Source organism: Trachinotus anak, unplaced genomic scaffold (genome assembly GCF_046630095.1).
Source record: "Trachinotus anak isolate AG129_WGS33_773 ecotype Australia unplaced genomic scaffold, CSIRO_AGI_Tana_v1 ptg000013l, whole genome shotgun sequence".
NCBI lineage: Eukaryota > Metazoa > Chordata > Actinopteri > Carangiformes > Carangidae > Trachinotus > Trachinotus anak.
In genome coordinates this window covers 508,520-535,540 of record NW_027273864.1, presented here as the reverse complement: position 1 = coordinate 535,540, position 27,021 = coordinate 508,520, and the positions used below count along the sequence as shown (strand labels likewise).

The following is a 27,021-nucleotide window of genomic DNA, read 5'->3' as shown; positions in this document are numbered from 1 at the left end:
ATGTTGTCCATGCAGCCTCCTTTCTCCACAACCAGATGAATGGAAACAAATACTGTGCTCCATACATGAGGTCCTCCTTCTGTCTCCTTCAGCTTTCAGCATGGATACCTTTCAAATCACAGTAAAAGACTTTAGTTCAGACATGATGGATCAGTTCATCACATACTGCATGAATGTCTACTTCAGTTGAAGTTCAGTATTAGATGAATGAACTGCTACATGTTATGTCCTAATGTTATTTTCTACATTATGTATTATACGTAACTTCTGACTGTATTGTGATGATGGGAGTGAATGAACAGAACTTCTACATAGAGACTCTAACGTGTGTCTTTTGTGCACAACACATCAACACACCACAATTAACACTTGACTTCAGGGCGACATAATCTCTAGGGTCCTTCAAATTATGAGCATATCTGATTGTCCAGTAATAAGATTATCTGGGTCAAATAAAAAGGACAGATCCGGTAAATGCTTTTGTTACTATCTGCCGCTTGTGAACTGAGGACCTGATCAGAAGATGTAGTATTGGCTTCTGTTGTTCCAGTCAGCATCATTTACAGTCTACATGTTAACTACATTTAAATTACGTTAAGGTTAAGTTAACCTGAACTTTCACAACATCCAAACTAACATTTTAAGAACTTGCATTAATGGAGCTCAATATGAGCCCAACACACTAACACAGTTCACTTCGACTGGTTCCAGTGTTCCAGAAACACAATAATAACGTCGGTACCTTAACATCAGTTATATGCACATTTTAGTTGGGCTTTTAACATCATATTCAAACATGTATTAACACCTCTAGAGTAAACACAGGTGGAGCCCGGTCCTGTTAGCATAGAAAACGCTTGGTAATCAGCTAGCGCTAGCTAGCCAGCTGGGTTAGCAAGGTGCATTTGTAATTTATCTACACTACGATATCAATTGGAAATTGGGATGCTAATTTTGGCTAGCGAAAACACGCTTAAGCTAAAAATAAAATGTACTTACCGTATAATCTGAACAGCCGATCCCTTAGAGTGTCTCTTGGTTCAACCAGACGCTGAACAACGCCGACATTTTAGGTGAACAAAAGGTTAAAACTAATTTTCACGCACTGAAAACACGATGGAAGGTCTGTGTAACTGTATGTGGAAAACTCCAGGACGAAAACACTTCACCCAAAAACAAGTTCACGGCGAATTCAACATCGTCGGTTCTGTGAGAAGGGACTGCTCTTGACTGACAAGTGGCATGTGTCAATCATACGTTAGCCACGCCCCAACGCATACCCTACTTTATCGTCTATTTTAAATTAAATGGGACTATAATTTTAAAAATGAAGTATTGAAGAAGACTTGAAACTAGCGATTGAGACCATAAACTCGTTATGAAAACATTTACTGGGGTCATAAACCAAGTGAGAAGTAGGGTCATTTTCTCATAGACTTCCATACAATCGGACTTCTTTTTGCAACCAGTGGTGTCGCTCCCTGATGGTCATTGGATAGAATGCAGGTTTAAAGGCACTTCCGCATTGGCTTCATTTTCCGGAGCCGGCATGGACGTCCATTTTTATATACAGTCTATGGTTGTAACACAGGTCAGTTGTAACACTTCCAGTTTCTCCAATCAGGAACAAGTTACGAATCACCTGATTCACTCAACACATGATCAACATGTGAAGAAGTAGCTCACCGTTGCTGACACAAACAAGTTTAGAAGAAAAAACTCAAGGTTTTTTTGCTTTGTTTTTTTGCTTCATTTCTTTTTGGGACATAATTGTCTGCTTTGCAGTTCAACTCTTCAAACTTATAGTTTCTTGTTTATCTGTGTAAAGATCTTTCATGCTAGTTGTCAGTGCTAATGTTTTAGCTGTTAGCTATAAGCTAAGCTAGTTCATGGCTACAAGAGTCTGAATTAGTTGGAACAACAAGAGTCTGGATTTGCTGTAAAAACATTACACATACACATACACATACACAGACGCACACGCACACGCACACACACACACACACACACACACACACACACACACACACACACACACACACACACACACAGAGAGAGAGAGAGAGAGAGAGATGGACACACACTAATTTTGTTAAAAAGTAATTTAAGTGAATTTAAAACCTCACACCACATCTGTGAAACTCTGAGTTAACTCTCAGCTTTTGACTCAGTTTTCTGTTATAAAACACTTTCACAAAACACTGCGCACAATTCTCTACATAACACACATAAATCTAACAGGAAGTAATTTGAAGACCTGTCTGGTGAGACTAGGGCTACGGGGTGAACTATGAGAGAGGCTGGACACCTGTTTAATGGCTATTTCAGCATTACTGTGAATGTATGTCACTGTATTGTATTACATACACATTACAGGTCTTACTGTAGCCATGTATTTACTCTACTGCATTGCAGGAATGGATGGATCATACTGTACTAAAATACAGCCACCTCCAAAAAAAAAAAAAAGTTGTGTACTAGGTGTACTATATGTGTACTGCACACACACACACACACACATACATTTACATAATAATATTATATAATAATAATAATAAATTAGAACATTATTACTGTAATATTCTACAGAGTGAAAAGGCAGAGACATCATAGAGGACGTGGTCACATGCTCACAGAGGAACAGGATGTGGCTACTGTAAATATGTTTTTTACATAGATTTGGACAGATTCCCATATACTATATGACAACACTCTATTTCAGTTACAACAGTAACATTTTGGAAAAATAAATATCTAAGACAGAAAAGCTTTAGATTTAGAACTTGGTATATCCAAAAAAGAACTGTAATGAAAACAATGTCTGGAATTAGATGCAAATATGTGATTCTGAGGCGTGTTTATGATATTTTCAATGCAGTGCTTCATTTTGCAGCAGATTTGTGGCACTTTGCATTTTGTGTGTGCAATTTCTAGATTTGTGTGTATGGTTTTGAAAAAGGACTGTCATGTTCTGATTGCAGAGTTTCATGTTGACATGGAGGCTTTAGTCTCATTTGGCTTGTGTAAAGTTTAGACTAAATGAGGCAAATTCTGTAATAAATGTGGAAACAATTGCAAAAAAAAAGAATGTAATCTGCTAAATGCATTCATGCTCCCAGAGGATAGACTTTTGACCTGAATGTGTGTTTTCCTTCAGTGCCTTCCACAGAACAAACAGAGCGGTGTAGTGTAACGGCCAGGCCTTACACTGTCAGTCCTGCTCATAAAAGGCCACTATGACCCATGTATCAGTGTAACCCTGGTTTAGGTAAGTAGTTGTGTTGTTGACACTGCTCCCTGTGCTGGTGAGAGGAAGTGTAGTGACACTGTGTTGTTAGCTGTAGCCGGCCTGCTGCTACTGTAGCTGCCAGTCATACAGGCCTGTTGTCACAAATCACCAGGCCTGGCCAATCCGGCACTGTCACCACCTCTGCCGTTGTAAGTGGCAGCTCTCACTTTAGCTGCAGCTGCATTCTGTGTGTGTGTGTGTGTGTGTGTGTGTGTTAGAATTCCCTCCATGTGTGTGACAAATGAGATTCCTCACGACAGCACTGATGAGACCTGAGGCCAAGCAAAGGATGGAGGGAAACAGACTGACTCTCCAGCAGCTCTCTGGCCTCCAGGACACCACAAAGGCAAATCAGAGTCTAAAGTATCGACCCTCCCTCCCCCCACCCATTCCCCAAAACACCAGCTTCCTCTCTCCCGGTGTCTCTCTCTCTCTTTCAGCTGTCAGTCAGCAGAGAGGAGCGATGGAGAGACAGTGATGAAGAATGAGGAAGGAGCAGAGAGCGAGGGGGATTGCTGCAGTCGTTTGTGTTCACATCATTACGGCAAACACATGGATATGAGCACTGGAGATGATTTGCTTGATGTGGCACATGTGTTCACAAACAAACTTCAGAGGCCAAAAGCAAAACTTTCCATCCAAACCCTGACATGAGACAGACAGGTGGCATCTTCAATAAGCTCCAAAACCACTAAGAACTCCTGCTGTCAGTGGAGCTGAAGTTTATTTTTTATTTTTTATTCTCTATTTAAATTCAATTCAAATGTTATTCCTCTAGTTGAGGTAAATTTATTGAAATGACTGGAAGTGAATACATTTTTTTGACAGGAACTGAAGGGAATCAAAGTTAAACGTAAAGAATTGAGATGAGTTGAATTTAACTGAAGATGAATAAAGTTAAATATCTGACCTGAACTAAACTGAGATTAATTAAATTCAAGTGACCTGAGATAAAATGAGGTGCAGTGTTTCCCATACATAGACCATTCTGTGGCGCACTGCCACAGAATGGAGACCAACCGCCACAGAATGATTCTGTTTTTTTTTTTTCTCCCGTTATTGTCGTTTTCCCTTTCGTCTGTGCTCTCAACGTAATATCGTTCCGTTCATTCATCTCTTTCTCTGTCATTCTCGGACACACGCGGACACACACAGGCACACGCACACGCGCACACACACGCACACACACACAGACAAGCGCTCATATGCCAGTGGTGCGTGGGAAAATCAACCAGCGCATCACTGGTGTATTCCCCCAACGGTGTCAGTGGAGCGCCACAAATTGCTACCTGGTCTGTGGGAAACACTGAGGTGAATTAAATACTCGATTGCTCAATAAAATGAACAGAACTGAAGTGAAGTGAAATAAAGTGAAGTGAACTGAGCTGAATTAAAATGAACTGAACTGACACAAACTGAAAGACAGATGTGGACAGATGTGCGATTACACCCAGTCCACCATGGACACAACTAGAGGCCTATAATCTGCCCAGATGCTGTGAAGAGGGTCAACTCAGGCCACAACCACTGGACTGATTAGGAACAACTGAGAGAAGAGATGACAGGCAAGTTCTAGACAACAGGGGGAGGAGAGAGAGAGGAGGAGGATGGGAAAATAAAGCGGAAGTAGAAGATGTGGAGGAGAATGGACAGAGAGGGGGAGGACTGAGAAGAGACAGAGGGAGGGAAAAAGACGTGTGGCATCATATGAACTTCTGATTCATTCAATACCGCGCTGATCAAACCAACCAGGGTCTGTTTGAACTAAAATACAGGAGTGTGTTGTAGCCATCACACTGAGAGAAGCATTTTCACCTCCACATGACGCAGTCAGGAGTTGAAATGGGTTAAACTGGGTTTTGTGAGGAAGGGGAGGTCCTTGTTTACATATTATTTCTGTTCATGAATTGTCAGAGAGAGAGAGAGAGAGAGACAGGCAGAGATTATTTTCTACATATTAATTCACAATCTTATAGCAGTGGGTCGTGACCTGCAGCAGGCCGTGCAGCCTGGAGGATCTTGTCCAGATGTGGCCTCTGCTACAGGTGGATGAAGCAATGAACAGCCTGAGATGCTCTGAGGCTGCAGTACTTCTACAGTAATGAAGTCAGGCACATTTTATTACAGGACGCAGAGCAGAGCCTCGTCTATCTCTGAGCAGACATCGGCCCAATCTCAGCGTCCACCCTCACAAACTTTTTATTTCATGAACTCAAAAAATAGAAAAAAACTAAGCAGTAATTGTGGCAATGTGGTAATTGGGAACCCTTCTATCTGTGCAACACTCACAACTATTGTAACTCGTTAGTACTTTATTAATTAGACAGAACTTGTAAAACAGGTCAAGAACTGTCATTAAGAATCATTAGCTGAAACTTCTGCACAGGCCACAATTCATATAATTTTTAAGTCAATGAAATTAAAAGTGAACAGTGCAGCAACATTTGTTTGTATGTTGAACAGAATATAAAACAGTCATCCCGACAGTGTGTTAAAGTCAAAGAGATTTTGACAAACCTTCCCACTGATGGGCCCAATCACAAATATTTGCAAGGGAGCGCACAGAAACACTTTTCAATTGTTGTAAAAAAGTCATTGTTAAAAGTAAAATTATTTTGGGAACACAATGTAACACAGTGATACATGAGTTACAAGACTGAGCCAAACTTAATTCATATTTTTGACCCATTTAAGGGAAATGAATGAAGACAGACATGGGAAACAGGATGACAACAGTCAGAATTCACTCACGGCCTTTAACAAAAAAAACCGACTGTGAGTGAAGGGGAAAATGACACTGCACAGTCTCTGCGTTGCAACATCTAAAACAGCAACAGCAACTACATGAGCACTTAAACACACAGCAACAACCAGAGAGTGAGTCTGCTCCTCAAAACACACACACACACACACACACACACACACACACACAGATACAGACACAGACATACAAACAACCCCCCCCACCACCACCACAAACACACACACATTCTTCTTTTACTATATTTGTGGGAACCCATCACAGACATACTGGATTCCCTCGCCCATTAACTTTAACCATCACAACTCAAGACCTGACCCTGACCCTGAGACCAGGTCTGATCCCTCAAACAGATTTTTACACTTATGGGGTCCAGCATTTTGGTCCCCACAAAGCTGTAGGATCCCACAAATAGAGTGGGCTCCCTGATTTCTGACCTCACAAATACAGAAAAACAAGCCCACACACATGCAGAGTCTCACACACACACACACACACACACATGCAGTCGATTGACCAGTGTTTGTCACTTGCTATATATTTAGCTCGGAGCAAATGAGAGGCTTCAAGTTGGCGGCGCTCAGGCTTTTCTAGCTGCGAGTGTTAGGCCAGCTAGTGTTCACTCGACTTTGTCAATCCCCTGTCAACTTGTAGCTCTGAGACATATCCTCTCCACTGCACAAGAGACAGGCCCCCCTCCCCACTGCTGCCCACTTCCTAATGCAGAGCCACCAGGAAATGGCCGCTTCCACTACCCCTCAACACACACACAGACACACACAGACATACACAAACACACACACCCCACCCCCATCTCCTGACAAAAGCCTGCTTGGCCTCTCCATCATTCCTATGACAGCCAAGGGAGGACAGCTTGGCTGCATCTCTCTTTCTCGCTGCACACACAACATGTGGCCAATGAAAATATTATAGCCAGGAAGCGGAACTCATGTTGACAGCGGCTCGTGGTTGTGTGTGTGGTGTGATCAGGTTATGGAGCTCTCTCCAGTCAAAACCTGATCCTTATGAATTAGATATAAATTATGATAGAGAGTGAGGGTAAAGAAAACATGACATTATTGGACGCTCTCTCTCTCTGAACTGATAATTAATGACATTCTGAATTTGAGTTTATCACCTTAACCTGTTGTAGATCTCTGAACATGGAAACATTGACAGGGGCTGGTTTAACAACAGGGATCATAACTGGTGAGGAAAAAAATGACTTTAACAAGTTGTGTGATGAAACATCCAACCCTGAGACCCTGAACCTGGTTAAACAATCTGTTTTACTTGGTCACACTGGGTAAACTGCTCAACAGTGGAATAATAAAAAAATAAAATAAAATAAAATAAAATAAGAAAATATAAGATACATCTCCGGTCTACCTTAATGAGAACTTAAGAACTTCAACCCTGCAGTAGTAGATAGACTTCTGTTAAACACCCATGCCCCTTAAAGCACCAGTGTGAGGGATTTAGCAGCATCTAGTGGTGAGGTTGCAGCCTGCAAACAACTGAATACTCCACCCCTGTTTCTAAGCGCGTTGGAGAAGCTACAGTGGCCTCCAGGTAAAGTAAAACCACGATAGCCCCTCCCTCTGGGCTACTGTAGAAACATGCAGTACCACATGGTGGGCTCTGTGGAAGAGGACCCGCTGCCTGTGTAGATATGAAGGGCTCGTTCTAAGCTAATAAAAAGAACAATTCCTACTCGCTCCAAGTTCATAATAACTTTTCTTGAACTTACACCTTGGTCTATAAAAGGCTGCAACTAACAGTTACTTTCTATTTTGATTAGTCTGCCGACATCTTGTGTTTAAAAATGTCATCTTTTCTTTGGATGTATAAAATAGTGAATATGCCCATCACAATTTCTTAGAGCAAATTCATACATTCAAATACTTCTTGTTGTCCAACCAAAAGTCCAAGCCCAAAGATGATTGATTACCAAAATAGCTGCAGATCATTTTTCAGCCAACTGGCAAATTGATTGATTGTCTCATATAAATGTATATGTAACCAAACATATATGTAAGGCCCACAGTGAGGATGGGAGGTTGTATTTGTGTCACATGTGGTGGCAAACTGTTTCATTTATTTCTATGAAACTGTATTAGGCATATGGAAATATCAGTCCTGTAAAACTTTGGTGACTCCATCTGGATCCAGACCCTCAGACTGAGAACGGAGTGCACTAGGACTTGCAGCCATCACAGCCTCAGCAACGGTGAGTTCATTAGACATATATTTCCTTTCCCGCCTGGGAGAAGTGGCAGCCAGGAGATTTTAGATGTTAAACACCTTTGTACCTATTTGTGTTTTACCGTCCAAGACAATGTGTGTATCTGTATCTTGTAGGAACCAAAATACAACAAACCCAGTGCAAACATGACTGCAGAATCTGTGCTTACCTGAACCAGCACAAAGAATCTTTTCTTCCATCTTTTCCACACATTTTTGCCAATGGCCCAAAGGTACCTGAGGGATACAATAAAAGCATGACTTTAGACAAAAGAAATGTTCTCAGCGTGACCTTCATGCAGCTGTTCTGAACTGGATCAAGTGTTTTCTCTTCTTCCTGCTTTGCCATCACTGATATAACTGTGGTCTGGTGCACCAGGCTTATATTTGAAGTGTTAGTGTTGAGCATCTACTGACACCTCCTGGTAACATGTTCTTACTGCGGCCAGTCACATTACTGCTTTAATCCCTGAGCATCACAGTACATCACACTGTCCTGTTCTTTATTTAGTGTCGTTGCATGATGACAGACCTTTCTTGGAGAAGGAAAAGCACAGGTCTAACTAAGACATGAAGTCCAGTGAACTCTCTGTAGACTTCCACAATTAAACTGGGATAAGTCAAAGGTCAGAACGAGGCTATAAAACCACTTCTAATATGTCAGCATTTCCCAGTTTTTGGAAATTGAAAAGAAATAGGATATGGACATTCTATTACAAATCTGTGACACTGAAGTTGAAAGAGTTTTTGAGACTAAATTCCTTGGAGTTGTGATTGATCATAAACTAACCTGGAAACAACATATTGATTATATTAAAGAAAAAATATCCAAGTCAATAGCAATATTGTATAAATCTGGGGATATACGAAATTACGAGGCTCTGTATGTAATTCAATGTGTAAATTCAATAGTCTTACTACAGAAATGAGGCATACATATTATCAACAAGGCTGGTTATCACGACCACACGTCCGTTGTTTCTACATACTCATGCTATGAATTGTAATTATACAGTATATTATAAAGTAATGCAAATAAAGTTCAGAGCTACATCAAAGTCACTCCCTGACTGAATACAAACAGTACAGGAGAGTAAATATGACCTGAGATGTACTCATGAGGTCACTGTACAAAAAAAGCTTTAAAAAAAAGGGATTAAGATGAGATGTCTTTCTATTGTAGAGGTTAAATTATGGAATAATGCTAATATAAATTTAACAGTGTGTTATTTGCTTTGTTTTGTTTTTTGTTATTTTTGAGGGAAACAAATGTGAATGATTTTCTTTTCTTCAGTTACAGAATAATGACAATCTAAATTTAAAAATGTGTAATTTCATTTTGGTTTTCGTTAAGAGTGGTTTCCAGAGTTATTTCTGAGGTTTACAAGTATGAACAAAAAAAAACAAACAAACAAATGATGGGAATGTAGGCAGGCATATATAAGCATTTTGCTTCAGCCTGAGCCTATTCAGTTACAACTTAAACTATTGACTTCGCTTATTTGTTTTTTGTAGGGCTGTCAATCAATTAAAAAATTAACTAATTAATTGCACACTTTGAAATGAATTAATTGTAATCAATTGTGATCAAAATTCAATTTCTCCTCTAAAGACTAAAGCTTCTTCTAGGGCATATTTAAATGTAAACTAAATCACCAAATTAATGAATAATCACAAAGGGTGTATATTTCAAACTCCACTGTTTAATAGCATCTTAACACAAAACCACACAGAACTATGTAGTTTCAAAGAGAAAACAAAGGCTCATAAAGTGCAACTTGATTTCAAAATCAAAGCTCAACTTAGTTAGTTTGCGCCGAGATAAATGTATGATCTATGTTGTGCCTGGGAAAATGTCTACAGAAACAAAAACTGACCAGGTTTCCATCAGATGTGTTACATTAAGGTGATATTGTAATGACAAATTGCTCCTGTGAAAACTAAATTCGGCTTTGACAATTGTGCATATTACTTTTGTTTTCAAAATAGCTCCGTCGAGCAGCCTTTAAATTGAAATTTTCTGCCTAAAACTCCCTCACCGCTCGTCTCCATCTTCAGCTCGTCTCTGGCTGCAGGGATAAGTCTCACGGCTTCCGTGTCATAGGTCAGCACCCACACAGGAAGTCAACAAAATTGGAGTGGCATTAATTGCATTAATTTATTTTAACACGTTAAGTATTTTAAAATGAATTGCAATGATTAATGCATTAATTTTGACAGCCCTAGTTTTGTTCGTATTATGTGTGATGACTGAATCGGGCTGCACGGTGGTGCAGTGGTTAGCTGGCGCCTCACAGCAAGAAGGTTGTTGTTTCAAACCCTGGGCCTGGGGCCTTTCTGTGTGGAGTTTGCATGTTCTCTAAGGGTCCCTCCAGTACTTCTGCATCCTCCAACAGTCCAAAGACATGCATGCTAGGTTGATTGGTGATCCTAAAATTGCCCGTAGGTGCGAATGTGAGTGTGAATGGTTGTTTGTCTCTATGTGTCAGCCCTGTGATAGACCCCGCCCTTGCCCAGTGTCAGCTGGGATTGGCTCAAGTCCCCCGCGACCCAGTGCGGATGAGCAGTATAGGTAATGGAGGGATGGTGGTGACTGAATAAATACTACTACTACTAAAGCTCAGAATGTTCCCAGGAGAACAGTGGGAACAATCATTTTGAAATAAAAGAAGTCTGGAAACAGGACTCTTCATGAAAGACCTCAGTTTGCCAGACGGTATTTAAAGGAGAGCATCAGGAAAAAGATTCTCTGGTTTGTTGAGACAATAACTGAATTGTCTGAGCAGAGCTCCATAGACATATATCTGAATACCAGGCACTGCTGATCACCTGGCACCTACACAGATACACTGCATGCTATAATTAAGCAGTTAACATCACATCATGCTCTGTAGGGCTGGGCGATATGTCGAGTTTTTAATTTATATCGATATTTTTTCATGCGCGATAGAGAATGATGTCATATCGTTTATATCGATACAGCGCTTATTATGCCATAAAGCAAGACGTAAGTTCATCACTGTCAAACTCAGCTTCTCCCGGCCTCTCTATGCGCATGCCATGACGCCCCACCCCTCACAACACATGCCACGACCCCTCACCTCTTCACTACCTACATGGCCCCACCCCCACCCCCCGCACACTGAGTGGACGGATGGCGGCGTAAACGAGATGGAGACGGAGAAGAGCAAAACGGACGCAGGGGACGACGAAGAACTGGTTAGCAAAAGAAAAACAACTGGCTCGGTAATTTGGAGGTGGTTTGGATTTAAAGTGGCAGATGTGGAACAGAAAGACGCGTTTTTTTTTATTTTATTCAAGAAGTTTCTTAATTTAACATATGCTGTTTTTTTTCTGCACCATTTAATGTGCATGTTAATCCTGTGCAGCTGCTGAATGTTATTAAAAGTGGCTGGTCCATGTGGCTTCAAACTAGGACTGTCTGCTTTGTTATTACACGGAAAAAAATGTCGAGATATATATAGTATATCGCCATTCAGCTAAAAAATATCGAGATATGAATTTTGGTCCATATCGCCCAGCCCTAATGCTCTGTGACTTTGAGCTTCAGTCACAAAGTCTGCTGCAGGTATGTAGGTCATTCTGATCCAAAAAAGATTTTTTTAATGGGGTATCATTGTGCATCAGGTGGAATATTCTACATAATTTTTCATATTTGGTATCTCTGGAAACCTCTTGACTATCATCTAAAATAAAGGTCACAACTACAATTTAGAGGCACACAATTCAGTAAAAAAAAAAAAGAAATTCAGTAAATTAAAAATGAAGTAAAAGACTAACATTTGAAAATAAACTAATGCATAAGAATTCTAGCAAATATAAGAAACTACATCATTATCTCATTTGGAAATACAGCACAGTGTTTTAGTTAGCATGCTATATATGACCTGTTATTCACACTACTACAAAAAATACACAAAAAAATCCATGTGCTCTTTGAGTCCTCAGGCTTGTTGTACTGAGTTTTCTTTTAGACTTTGACATGAAAACACGCTGCAGAGGGAGGCGGATGGGGAGAGGGCTTTTATGGTAAAAGAACATCTGAGGGTGAGGACCTCAGTTTGATCGGTCTCTGCTGCTCCCAGCTTAGCTGAGGGTCTTCTCTGGTGTGGCCGCCTCAGTCCGCCTCAGTTTGCCTTTCCCCACAGTCCCTCCCAGAGCTGCCTCTGCCTGTCGTCCTATATAAAAAAGCATTCATGAGGCGACACGAGGGCCCTGCCTGTGCGCTGTGCAGAGGGTGGAACCAGTCACATGGTACAGGGAGGCAGTGTGGGCCTCTCACAGGGCAGCCCAGAAGCCTCCTCCAAGGCTCCAAAAGAAAGCATATGGAGGGGAGGGCAGCAGGAAGATGGACATATAGCTCCTGACAGCTGAACCAAATCATTTGGCTCAGCTCAGCAATAAGAGCCACTTTTCTTTAACAATTCAGTCAGATTTAGTGATGTTCTGACCTGCGATTGGGTTGTCTGCACTTATATCACTTAAATTATTCAATGTAATTATATTAACCCTTATATCACTGTTACTTGCCATTATGCTTGGTATAAACACATTAATATAAAGACATCAAACACTGTTAGACATGTGTGTAGTGAATGTTTTATTTATATTGAACATTCGCTGACTTGCCTTTTTGTTGTCTACGTTAATAAAATGCATCTAAATGAAGCTTCATTTGTCTGTCATTCATCTTGTTTTCTGCTGTTCATACAGTCCTCTTGTCTCTGTGCTCAGCTAGATGCTGTGAAGCAGGAAGTGTATGTGAACTGTCTCTCCTCCAGTCCACAGCTCTGCAGACCTCAACTGGGGGCTTACACTCATTAACACTCTTATGTTTTGGATATTTACACAACAGAACACCTTAATTATCCCAATTCATGTCTTCCTCTATGTACTTCACTATTCAGTAGTAGTAGTAGTATTAACATTAGTAGTGGTGGTATTAGCAGTGGTAGTGGTGATAGTATTAGCAGTAGTATTAACAGTAGTATTAACAGAAGCAGTGGTGGTGGTAGTATTAACAGTAGTATTAACAGTACTATCAGCAGTAGTATAAACAGTAGTATTAATAGTAGTATTAACAGTAGTATTAGCAGTAGTCTTAAGAGTAGTATTAACAATAGTATTAATAGTAGTATTAGTAGTAGCAGTGGTGGTAGTATTAACAGTAGTATTAACAGTAGTATTTTCAGTAGTATTAACAATAGTATTTTCAGTAGTATTTGCAGTAGTATTAACAGTAGTATTTTCAGTAGTATTAGCAGTAGTATTAACAGTAGTATTAACAGTATCTTTTTGAAAGCTCCTTCAAATGCGGCCGAGAAGTGTGTCCTTCAATTTCCAATTGAATTTCCAACCTATCCCAAGATTCACTGCATGCCAGTGATGAATCACTTCTCAAATAGAAAATATGGTGGACTCCTTAAATAAAACAGTTGTCGAAGATAAATAGGAAATTGCTTTCGTAGGCTGCATAGACCTGAGGGCAGCAGGAAGAAGTCTGGCTTTGAATTGAATTATACTTATGCATCTGTTTATTGATACATTATAAGCTTTCTTACTGGTATTTTCTGGATTGTTTTCCTTTTAATACCCTACTTTTATTTCAGATTATTTTATGTCCACTCTAATTTCTGGTTCCAAACATCTTCCCTCTTTTAGCATTTTACTATGTTAGCTTTACTTTTTGCCTCCATATTAATTTGGTTTTTAAAACCTACCTTTTATTTCTGGTTTTACTCACTTCAATACATCTCTGTTTTGGTAACTCATTGTTCTATCTTTATCACTCTTATCACTCCTGTTTTAATTGCTTTTATTGTGTGAAGCACTTTGTGTTACATTCTTTGTATGAAAAGTGCTATACAAATAAAGTCTGATTGATTGATTGATTGATTGATTGATTGATTGATTGATTGATGCATTGCCACATCCTCCTCTTCTCCACAGGTGACACCTCACAACTAAAACTAATACAAAACAAAGATTAAAAACCAGCACAAACATGGTTCAGTTGAAAAATCTCTTAATGGAAAAGTGACTCATCTCCATTAGGAACCACGTTTGACAAAATCTTCTCTTCTTCCTGTTCTACTAATTCACTTACTAGCCCCCAGTCCCCGACTCCCAAATACAACAACAGATACAATAGTACAATATTTTCTTCCACCTCTTGCTTGCCTCCATGCTTCCTGTCCCAAACCAAATCCTCAAAAATCACTGCTCTTCACATTTCCTGGATGAAAGAGGGACAGGAAGAGAGCAATAAAATAAGGTTGCTGGGAGGTAGTGATAGTATTATCAGTTTTAGTATTGGTAGTAGTATTAGAAGTAGTATTAACAGTATCTTTTTGAAGGCTCCTTCAAATGCGGCCGAGAAGTGCGTCCTTCAATTTCCAACAGGTGGGTCCTTTGTGGCCCAAACTATCCCAAGATTCATTGCATGCAAGTGATGCCAGTGATACCATTAGCAGTCGTATTAGCAGTAGCATTAGCAGTAGTATTAATAGTAGTATTAATAGTAGTATCAGCAGTAGCAGTGGTGGTAGTATTAATAGTAGTATTAACAGTACTATTAACAGTAGTATTAATAGTAGTATTAACAGTAGTATCAACAGTAGTATTAGCAGTAGTATCAACAGTAGCATTAGCAGTAGTATTAACAGTAGTATTAGCAGTAGTATTAGCAGTAGTACTAGCAGTAGTATTAACAGTAGTATTAGCAGTAGTATTTAGAGACCTAAATCACCAAAACAACACGGCCGAAACTTGTGATCACGCGGCAGACAGTGCGTCCACCACGCGGGAAACGTGATCGCAAGCAAACAGCACAGCCAGCAGCATTCTTCTCATATTCAGAATGGTGATGGGGATGTTTGGATTTCAGGTGATAAATTAAACCCGACGTGGAGAAACTCTTTGCAGATGCACCCCCTCTTGAAATTTCAGCATTGCATGTTTTGCAAATCGTTATTCGTGGGTCTTTCTCTGAGATAGTGAAATAAGTCCACACCGCAGACATGCTGGCTCTTATCACATTTCCCATGTTTAGTAGTCCTACAGAGAAAAATTTAAAAGGCACTTGACTTATGCACTTTGTGTTTTTATGAGAGAACATATTTAATTTTTACAGCCTTTCAGCAGGCCAGTCAGTTATAAGCCTGTACATTACTATGTAATGTACACATGAGTGGGGTCAAGTTAAACATTTTATTTTGAATTTTAATTTATATTGTGCATTGTTGTAATGTCAGTGCTAAATAAATATTTTCATACTTTTGTAATTGATTTATTGCAATGCCTTGATTTTAGTGAGGTTAGTACACATCGTAGCCAAAAATGCTATGGTTCTAATAATTGACATAATCATTTCTTTCGGTGTTTCTGTTTTCGGTTTTCGGCCTTTGTTTCCTCATTTTTCGTTTTCGGTTTCGGCCAAGAATTTTCATTTCGGTGCATCCCTAATTTACAGTAGGATTAACAGTAGTATTAGCACAGGGTATATACAGAAATCCTGAAGTTAAATTTATTATCTTTTAATAGCTTTTTTAATACCTTCTCAATATTTTTTAAAACCAACACGACATTGAGTGGCAACTGTTTTAATTGGCAACTTTTCTAACTCTTACACTAATTTTGAGATTTATAAAACTACACACTCTGGGCCAATACAACAGAATTTAAATAGGGAACATGGGTCAACAGAATAGATTTAGAGACTCAGTGATTTTGAACACATCTTGCATTTTTTTAACTTCTTGAATAAAAAAATAATAGATTATATAAAATGTTCAATAAAAGGAAAAAAATAGAACGTAGATATCACCTAACTAGAATGAATGAGCCTTATCTGGCATTTAAATAAACTTACGCAAACTTTAGCAGATAAACTTTTAAACACAAATGCACAACTCACAGTTTGAGAAAAAAAAATCTAAAATTTAATACATTTTAATACCTTTTAATGGCCTTAATTTTTTGCTAATTTTATTGACTACCTTTTAATACTTTTTAAAACCCCACAGACACCCTGTAGCAGTAGTATTAACAGTAGTATTAGCAATAGTATTTTCAGTAGTATTAACAGTAGTATTAGCAGTAGTATTAACAGTAGTGTTAGCAGTAGTATTTTCAGTAGTATTAACAGTAGCATTAACAGTAGTATTAGCAGTAGCAGTGGTGTTAGTATTAACAGTAGTATTGGCAGTAGTATTAACAGTATCTTTTTGAAGGCTCCTTCAAATGCGGCCGGGAAATGCGTCCTTCAATTTCCAACAGGTGGGTCCTTTGTGGCCCAACCTATCCCAAGATTCATTGCATGCAAGTGATGCCAGTGATTAGCAGTAGTATTAACAGTAGTATTAACAGTAGTGTTATCATGTTGGGCATTATGAAATTTCCAATAATGAAGGCGCTATTGCTCTCAAGTTACATAATTAATATCAGAGAAACAACTCCAGTGGATTTTTTTCCTACTTTTCTCGACTCACCTGTGGAATTATTGGACATTTTGGTCAGAGGTCACTGACCGTTGCTCTCGCAGTGAAACGCCGGAGGAGAGGAAAACGTGCCGGTGCGCTTGCGCGTCTCCGCCGGCGCGGACTCCGCACACCGCTCCCAGGTATCTTTCTCTCCAAGGTGCGTTCACTGCCCAACAAGCTGGATGAACTTCAGCTACTGGTGCAGAAGAACAGAGACTTTTCTTCATCTGCCGTCTTGTGCTTCACGGAGACGTGGCTGTGTGGATCGATTCCGAACTCTGCGCTGGAGCTGGCCGGCTTCCAGCTCTTCAGAGCGGATCGCGACACAGAGCTGTCCAGCAAAACGAAAGGTGGAGGAATCTGTTTTTATGCAAACAGTGGCTGGTGCAGAGACGTGACAGTGATCCTGCAGCACTGTTCTCCTGACCTGGAGACTTTCATCATAAACTGCAGGCCCTTCTACTCCCCCCGTGAGTTCACCTCATTCATCCTGGTCGGTGTTTACATCCCACCACAGGCCACAGCAGATACTGTGTGTGGAGCGGACCAACCCGGACTCCTTAGTTATTGTCCTTGGTGACTTTAACAAAGGTAACCTCAACCACAAACTGCCCAAATACAGACAGTTTGTTAATTGCCCGACCAGAGAGGGGAACACTCTGGACCACTGTTACACCACAATCAGTGGTGCTTATCACGCCGTCCCCCGGGCTGCACTGGGCCACTCTGACCATGTCATGGTCCACCTGATTCCCACATACGGGCAGAAACTAAAACTGTGTAAACCTGTTGTGAGGACATTGAAGCAGTGGAGCAGTGAAGCCATAGAGGATCTGCGGGCATGTTTGGACTGCACTGACTGGGAGGTGTTCAGGACTGCTTCCAACAGTCTGGATGAGTTCACAGAGGCTGTGACGTCATACATCAGCTTCTGTGAGGACTGCTGTATCCCATCATGCACCAGGGTGAGTTATAACAATGACAAACCCTGGTTCACAGCTAAGCTCAGTCAGCTCAGGAGGCAAAAGGAGGAAGCTTTCAGGAGTGGGGACAGGGACAAGTTTAAAGAGTCCAAGTACAGGTTTAGCAAAGCGGTGAGAGAAGCTAAACGACTGTACTCTGAGAAACTTCAGCTCCAGTTCTCAGCCAATGACTCTGCTTCTGTCTGGAAAGGGCTCAGAAAGATCACAAACTACAAACCTAAACCCCCCCACTCCATTAACGACTTCCGTCTGGCCAACGATCTGAATGAGTTCTACTGCCGCTTTGAAAGACAATGGGACAAGCCTGACACTAACCTCCACATCAGAGCCACATCAGAACCCTCTCTCTCTATCCTGGAGAGAGATGTCAACAGGCTTTTTAAGAAGCAGAACCCCCGCAAAGCAGCCGGTCCTGACTCTGTCTCTCCATCATCCCTGAAGCACTGTGCTGATCAGCTGTCTCCGGTGTTCACGGACATCTTCAACACCTCACTGGAGACCTGCCACGTGCCAGCCTGCTTCAAATCCTCCACCATCATCCCTGTCCCCAAAAAACCAAGGCCCACAGGACTAAATGACTACAAACCCATTGCCCTGACCTCTGTGGTCATGAAATCATTGGAGCGCCTTGTCCTGTCCCATCTCAAATCCATCACTGACCCACTCCTGGACCCCCTGCAGTTCGCCTACAGAGCCAACAGGTCTGTAGATGACGCCGTCAACATGGCTCTCCACTTCATCCTCCAGCACCTGGACTCCTCAGGGACCTATGCCAGGATCCTGTTTGTGGACTTCAGCTCTGCCTTCAACACCATCATCCCGGCTCTGCTGCAGGACAAGCTCTCCCAGCTGAGCGTGCCTGACTCCACCTGCAGGTGGATCACCGACTTCCTGTCTGACAGGAGGCAGCATGTGAAGCTAGGAAAGCACGTGTCTGACTCCCAGACCATCAGCACTGGATCCCCACAAGGCTGTGTTCTTTCTCCTCTGCTCTTCTCCCTGTACACCAACACCTGCACCTCCAGCCATCAGTCTGTCAAGCTCCTGAAGTTTGCAGATGACACCACTCTCATTGGACTCATCTCTGATGGCGATGAGTCTGCCTACAGGTGGGAGACTGACCATCTGGTGACCTGGTGCAGGCAGAACAACCTAGAGCTAAACACTCTGAAGACAGTGGAAATGATAGTGGACTTCAGGAAGAGCCCAGCCCCACCCACCCCCATCTCCCTGTGTGACTCCCCCGTGGCTACCGTGGAGCATTTTCGCTTCTTGGGAACCACCATCACACAGGATCTCAAATGGGAGCTAAACATCAGCTCCCTCATCAAAAAAGCTCAGCAGAGGATGTATTTCCTGAGGCAATTGAAGAAGTTCAACCTGCCAAGGACTATGATGGTGAACTTCTACACCTCCATCATTGAGTCCATCCTCACCTCCTCCATCACCATCTGGTACGCTGCTGCCACGGAGAGGGACAATAACAGACTGCAGCGTATCATCCACTCTGCGGAGAAGGTGATTGGCTGCAATCTTCCGTCCCTCCAGGACCTGTACACCTCAAGGACTCTGAGGCGTGCAGGGAAGATTGTAGCTGACTCCTCCCACCCTGGACACAAACTCTTTGTGACACTCCCCTCTGGCAGGAGGCTGCGGTCCTTCAGGACCAAAACCTCTCGCCACAAAAATAGCTTCTTCCCATCTGCTATTAGCCTCATCAACGAGGCTCGAGAGCCCCACTGTTGCTGATCAGTTGCACCAATCACCAGAAAAAATTCCTTGTATGTGAAAACATACTTGGCAATAAAAAAAAAAAAATCTTACCCCAACTTTAACCATCACAACTGGGCTGGGGGATTATGTGAGGTTCAGTGACCTGATCTAACAGACCTTTCTCACGGCTGTTGGACATGTTACATCTGACCTAATGAATAACCTTATTACCTCCTGGATAGGGATGCACCGAAAATTCGGCCACCGAAAATTTTCGGCCGAAAATTACCCGAAAGTGCATTTTCGGTTTTCGGCCGAAAGACCTAAATCACCGAAACAACACGGACAAAACTTGTGATCACGCGGCAGACAGCGCGTCCAGCACGCAGGAAACATGATAAGAGCCAGCATGTCTGCGGTGTGGACTTATTTCACTATCTCAGAGAAAGACCCACAAATAGCGATTTGCAAAACATGCAATGCTGAAATTTCAAGAGGGGTGCATCTGCAAAGAGTTTCTTCACGTCGGGTTTAATTTATCACCTGAAAATATAATTGACATAATCATTTCTTTCGGTGTTTCGTTTTCGGTTTTCGGCCTTGGTTTCCTCATTTTTCGTTTTTTGTTTCAGCCAAGAATTTTCATTTCGGTGCATCCCTACTCCTGGAGCATTGAAATGGAAGAGAGTCGTCATTAATGTTTCTCTGTCAATGACAAACTGTCTTCTGAGGTGTCCAGTCCACACACGTGCAGTAAAACAAACAGGAGTGGACTTGTACACAGAGAAGGGCCCTTGACTTCACAAGAATGAGTACATCAGTATCGTATTTCATTATCGCCCTTACTGCCTCCCAATCTAAACTGTAGACAGTTACAAAACTGCAAATCTTATCATGCAGGTGCCATGGCCTCATGGTCTGCTGTGGGTCATCACAGAAGCAAAAAAACAAAGGAACACGTCACAGCTTTTACTGTGGTAGAAAAGAAAGTCACCTATATGTAGTAACAATTGATCACCACAAGAGGGAAGCAAAACATTATCTTTAGTGCAAAGCCCCCTCAGTGACACACTGTTTGACTTGATTTTCTTTGTTTTTAATAACCTCCTGAACCCAGCAAACACGAAAAGCATTTTAATTGAAATAAACCAAGATGGATTTGTGAACTGATAACCACCTGTACCACTCTCCCCAGAAGGGATGACAACTCTTGTTGCTTAACACAGTGAAACAGTCCATCATGATAACAGCTTTGGTTCTTTTCCAGACAGAAAGAAACGAATGTCTACATTTGACCAGCAGTCAGTATTTGAATGAATGACACAAAGATTGGACATTAACCCAAGACTCATGTTCTCCTCCTCTCTCATGTCTTCATCTCTTTTGATCAAGACTAAATACAGATCTAATTCCCACATCTTATCTGCACATTAGCTTGAACAGTGCCCCACCTAAACAAGAGCATTATTACGCTTTAATGCGATGATATAAGAATATTTATCTAGTTTTAAATTCCTCAATTTTATTTTGGACTCTGGCTAGAATACAGTAGATGACCTTTAACATTTGACCAGGTTTCTGAGAGACCTTGATCCCTCTTTTGGTTAAACCTCAGATCTTGCACTTTAAAAACCTGATAAATCAGAATAAATATCTAATTTACAGCATGAAGAGTTTTACTGTCACTTACCCACAATGCTTCATGTTTTGTGGTTTGTCCATGCGAATGGCCAGCTTGATCTTGAGGTCACTGTCTGGACACCCTTTAGACACTGTCATTTTATGGAGCTCAGACTGCTTGGGACTGTTGGGAGTCGGGTGGAGCACAACCTGGGAGTAACAACATGACAATAACATATGTGAGCTACACAAGACGCACAAAAGTGAAGTGAGTTAAATGAAGCAAAATTGTATCAGTCACATCTTACCCTCCCAAGCTCCTTATCTTCCAGCGCCAACACCCCGGTGCTCTCAGTGAACAGCTTCACTTTGACAGCAGGTAGCGGCTGGGTGGTGGTGAAGTCACCCTGGGTACCCCAACTATATACACACAGAGAGCGAGAGAGAGAGCGAGAGAGAGAGAGAGAGAGAGCACTGTGTTAGAGATGATGATGTCACTGGGGCTGTGTGACTGGAGCTAAGCTGCCTGATTTTATGACCTTTTGTCACAGATGTTTTGATATCTGATAGCAAAGCACAGGTGTATATCTGTATTAAAGGAGGTCCTGATTCACTGGTTTAGTTAACAGAACTGGGCCATCATTAAAGGAGCCATTTGTAAGTTTTGCTCTTGCTAACATTGTGAGTTCTGCATCAAACTTCATGCTTTACTCACCAATATCTGTCTGGAGACAAACACCAATGTTAACTCTTGTTTTGCTTCTATTTCTATTGCTTCTTGTCTTGGACTGCAGTTAGCATGCTAACCAGCTAGCTAAAACCTGGTCGGACTGTTTCGTCACTTTCCGATACCAAGTCACTGTATGGTCCAGTCTGTCCTGAAAAAGTAGCTGCTCAGAGAACTTATCATAACCTCTTCCCTTGTAAACATAACGTTGGCGGAAACTCTCTGCAAAACTGGCAAGTAAGTAAACAGCTGTTAATGCTAACGCTGACTATGTAGCATAGCAAAACTTACAAATAGCTACTTTAATATTATGAAGCACACTTGTTCTTTTCCTGCTAAGACAAGTCAAATAGTCTGCTATGAAAAAGCTTGTTGTCTGGCTTTCCATGGTATTTGAAATAAAACTTAATTTTTTTTTTTTTTCATTTTCTTTTTATTGAGCATCAACAATATTGTACATAGATAAACATACAGAAGGATCACAATGCTCCTATTTATATAATATAATAACCCCCCCACGAACATGTTGGGACACCAGTCCAAAAAAGAGAAAAAAAAAAAAGAAAAAAAAAAAAAAGAAAGCACATACATGAGTTCGCCAACCCTGAGGCTGTGCACAAAGCAAGAAGACAAGGTTCACATGGATTTGATCACAATCATAAATACAGGATGGACGCTAAGTGGTCATTAAGTGGGCACAGTTTTAAGTTTACCTAAATGCTTCAACACCGGATCCCAGACAGAAAAGAATTTGTCCCTAGACCCCCTAAGAGTATATTTTATCTTCTCTAATTGTATGAATTGTGTCAGGTCACTAAACCACACAGATACTTTGGGTGGATTTTTTGATTTCCAATGTAATAATATTCTTCTACGTGCTAGCAGCGTCGTAAAAGCAATTATGTTTTTGTAACTTTTCCTTAATGTTGTATGTCTCCTATCTGTGGTACCAAATATGGTCAAAGCTGCGTTGGGTTGAAGATCAATATTCAATGCTTCTGACAACGTTTTAAAAATGGTAGACCAGTAAGTTGCCAGGGCTGGACATGACCCAAAACATATGTGTTAGATCAGCAGGAGTGTTTCGGCACCTGTCGCAGCTTGCATCTGTGTTTGGGTATATTAATTATATTAATTTGGAGTAGTGGATGTGATGTAGAATCTTGAATTGTATGATGCTTAATTTGGCACAAGAGGTACTGTTGTTTACTCTTAGAAGAGCGCTCTCCCATATCTCCTCTTCCAAGTCTTCCCCCAGCTCGTCCACCCAATCTGCTCTAATCTTTACCAGAGTCGTGTTTTTAAAAGAGGTTATACAATCACTAATTCTTGAGATAAGTCCTTTAGTCTTGAATGTGGATTTTAACAGATCATCTAAACCAGAAGGTGATGCTATGTATGGAAAGTTGGGATCATGATGTTGAAGGAAGTGGTGGACTTGGAAATATCGAAATAAGCTAGACCAAGGGAGGCCAAATTTATGCAATAAGTCATCAAAGCTTGCAAAAATAGAGTCTATGTACATATCCTTAAAATTATGAATGCCTCGTCTCTGCCAGAGAATAAATTCAGAGTCTAACCTGGCTGGGGGAAAAAGGTGATTATTGTGTATGGGACTTAGATGGAGAAGGTTTTTAAACCTAAAGTTCCGTCTAAGTTGAGCCCATATTTTGAGGGTGTTTATGACAATAGGATTGTTAGTGTATTGTAGGAACGAGAGGGGTAGGCTAGAGGTGACCAGGGCTCTAAGAGAGGTGGAGATGCAAGATGCAGCTTCAAATTGACACCAGTCTGCATCAGGGGTATGGAGCCAATACATGATTTTTTGAACATTTGAGGCCCAATAATAATGGCAAAAATTCAGAAGAGCTAAGCCACCTTGGTTTTTAGGCCTCTGTAACAGTTCCAACTGAATTCTAGGCTTTTTCCCGTCCCATATAAATGAAATTAAAGCCTTATCAATAGATTTAAAGAAAGATTTAGGAAGATAAAGTGGGATACATTGAAACAGGTAAAGAAACTTGGGGAGCACATTCATTTTTATACAATTCACTTTCCCTGCTAAGGACAGATGAAGTTGTTTCCATTTCTTTAGGTCTAATCTGAGTTTCTCAAATAGCGGATAGAAGTTTTCTTGGTGAAGGCTTTGCAAGTCCCTTGTGATATTAATGCCTAAATATTTAAAGCCATTTTTAGAGATTTTGAATGGTAGAGCACCATCCTGTATTTGGAGAGCCAAATCGTTAACAGGGTAACATTCGCTTTTACTGAAGTTCAGTTTGTATCCAGAAAAAGAGCCAAAACTCCTCAGGGCGTGGATAATATGGGGAGCACATGAAACAGGGTCAGATACATACATTAACAAATCATCTGCGTAAAGAGATACTCTGTGCCCCCCCCCCCCCCCCCCCCCCCCATGAATCCCAACAATTGATGGTAATGTTTTGAGTGTAATAGACAAGGGCTCTATGGCCAAGGCGAATAACAATGGACTAATTGGGCAGCCCTGACGGGTGCCCCTTGACAGCTGAAAATATAGTGAGCGTTTATCATTCGTGGTAACAGAGGCTTTGGGTGAGGTATACAAAAGTTTAATCCATGAAATAAAATTAGGGCCATATCCGAATTTCTTTAAACAAGCAAATAAATATCCCCATTCTACCCTATCAAATGCTTTTTCTGCGTCCAGCGCGATAACCACCTCAGGCACCGCGCTGGACGCGGGAGAGTGGATAACATTTAGGAGTCGACGGATATTTGTAAAAGAATGACGGCCTAAAATAAAACCAGTTTGGTCAGCAGATATCACGTTGTGCATTGTGGTTTCTAGGCGTAGGGCAAGGGCTTTGGCCAAGATCTTCACGTCACAGTTTAGGAGGGAGATGGGACGATACGAGCCACATTCTGTGCTGTCTTTACCTGGCTTCAACAGGAGGGTAATTGATGCTTCAGTCAATGTCTGTGGAAGTGACCCATGAAGCAAAGAGTCATTAAACATATCAAGTAAAATTTTTATTAGTTTGTCAGAGAACTTTTTATAGAACTCTATGGGATACCCATCAGGGCCTGGTGTCTTGCCATTTTGCATTGCCTTTATTGCAGTAATGATTTCTATACGATTTAGCGGAAGCTCAGTTTCAGTCCTATGAACTGTTGTTACAGAAGGAGCCTGGAGGTTATTGAAGAAATGTTCCATGTCAGAGCAATCATTTGTCATCTCTGATGTATACAGATTTTAATAAAAAGTGGTGAATGTTTCTTTAATTTCTTCTGGGTCAATAGTTAGTTCACCATCATCTTTTCGTATTTGTGGGATTTGTTGAGAGGCTGAGCGGCATTGGTGTGCTAATAAACGTCCTGCTTTGTCGCCATGCTCATAGATATACCCCCGTGATTTTAATAGGAGATGTTCTGTTTTTTCAGTTGATGATAAATTATATTGTGTTTGGAGGTCCAGCTTCCTTTTGTAGAGCTCAGGGGAGGGGGAAACAGAGTACCGAGCATCCACCATAGATATAGCTTTAATTAGCTCCTCTTGTTTAATTCTTTTCATTTTATTTATTTCAGCTGAATAAGATATAATTTCACCCCTGATTACAGCCTTTAGTGTTTCCCACAGGAGAGACGGGGAAATGTCATCTTTTTGGTTGGAATTTATAAAGTCATCAATTTTTTGAGATATCATTTCACAAAAGCTCTCATCTGCCAGGAGATTTCTGTCTAATTTCCAGGAGGGGTGTTCTAATTGATAGAGAGGAAACGCAAGATCCAGAAGTACAGGGGCATGATCTGACTCTATAATAGATGAATATTCAACTTTTTTGACAAAGGGGAGAAGGTTCTGGTCAATAAAAAAAATAGTCTATTCTACTATATGCGTGGTGTACATTAGAAAAAAAAGAGAAGGACTTACTCTGTGGAAATAAAAACTGCCAGGGGTCAACACTTCCTATCTGATCCATAAAAACTGATAAAAGCTTGGCTTTTTTGGAAAGATTTGTTGATTTAGAGTTGGAACAGTCAAGTGCAGGATTCATCACGCAGTTTAAATCTCCACCAAAAATCAATTGTTGTGTATTCAGATCTGGAATTAATGACATAACTTTGGCAATAAACTTATCATCATCCCAATTTGGGGCATATATATTTAACAGAACCACAGGCTTGTGGTAGAGGAGCCCTGAAACCATCACGAATCGTCCTTGCGGATCTGAAATAACAGTGGTTGCATTAAACTGAATTTTTTTATGAATCAGTATGGCTGTTCCACATGTTTTAGAATTAAGATTGGAGTGGAACACATTCCCCACCCATCTTTTTTTAAGTCTGACTTGATCTTTTACCAGCAGGTGAGTTTCTTGGAGAAATGCAACATCACATTTTAAGTACTTAAGATGATTAAATATCCTGGCTCTTTTAACAGGCCCATTTAAACCCTTCACATTCCAACTAATAAATCATATAGTGGCCATCCTCGCATCAATACCATTCACCATGTTTAACTAAAGAAAATAAAATGAAAAGAGAGAAGTAAGTAATAAAAAGGTAACGCAATGCTCATGTTAAAGTGCACAGTTTGGTTCATTTCTACTCTTATGTGAATAAAGGCGAGTATATGTTGCAAAAATATGGTGGTGTCCCTTTCCCTAACCTTGTCAAAAAACAAAAACAAAACTAGAACTAAGCCTATACTTGTCGCTCTCTCTGAGGCAAGCTGCAGGCTAAACACTATTTCAAAAAACTTCTGGTAGCACATTTTCTCAATACTTCTGCCCAGGAAGGCTCCCAGTTCCTGTGATAAGATATATTGAAAACTCTCAACACCAAGATAGAAACAAAAAAAACAAAACAAAACAAAAAAAAGAGATGGTTGAGCAGCACAATTACTATCAAGCAAGTAGGTACACACATATGAGAACATAACCTCAATATTCCAGGGTAACAAATTAGGAAGAATTTAAAATATAACTCAGCATAATATTGATTAGTCCAGCAGTAACATCATTGAATGTCCATACCTCGGGTCCGCAGACCACAGATTGATATCGTATGCTGAAAAGGTGAACTTACACATTGCCGGGCTCAGATGATTAATCATTACCAGGCTGTACAGTCCAAACTGCGGCACATCCTATTCTTTGCCGGAGCTCCGGTCGAAAAACTTCTGGGCTTCATCAGGCGAG

At 40.8% G+C, this 27,021-nt stretch overlaps 1 protein-coding gene across 7 annotated transcripts in view; it reads right to left on the bottom strand.

The window, feature by feature from the left end:
• Positions 1–27,021, bottom strand: part of cadpsa (Ca2+-dependent activator protein for secretion a) — a 215,883-nt gene that overhangs the window by 94,510 nt on the left and 94,352 nt on the right. For all 7 annotated transcript variants that reach the window (XM_071493187.1, XM_071493188.1, XM_071493189.1 and 4 more), the window contains 3 exons: positions 21,420–21,531; positions 21,182–21,321; positions 8,465–8,531 (listed from right to left, as the gene is read on the bottom strand). In XM_071493187.1, the coding sequence (XP_071349288.1) occupies positions 8,465–8,531; positions 21,182–21,321; positions 21,420–21,531 (319 nt within the window). The remainder of the gene's footprint in view (positions 1–8,464; positions 8,532–21,181; positions 21,322–21,419; positions 21,532–27,021) is intronic.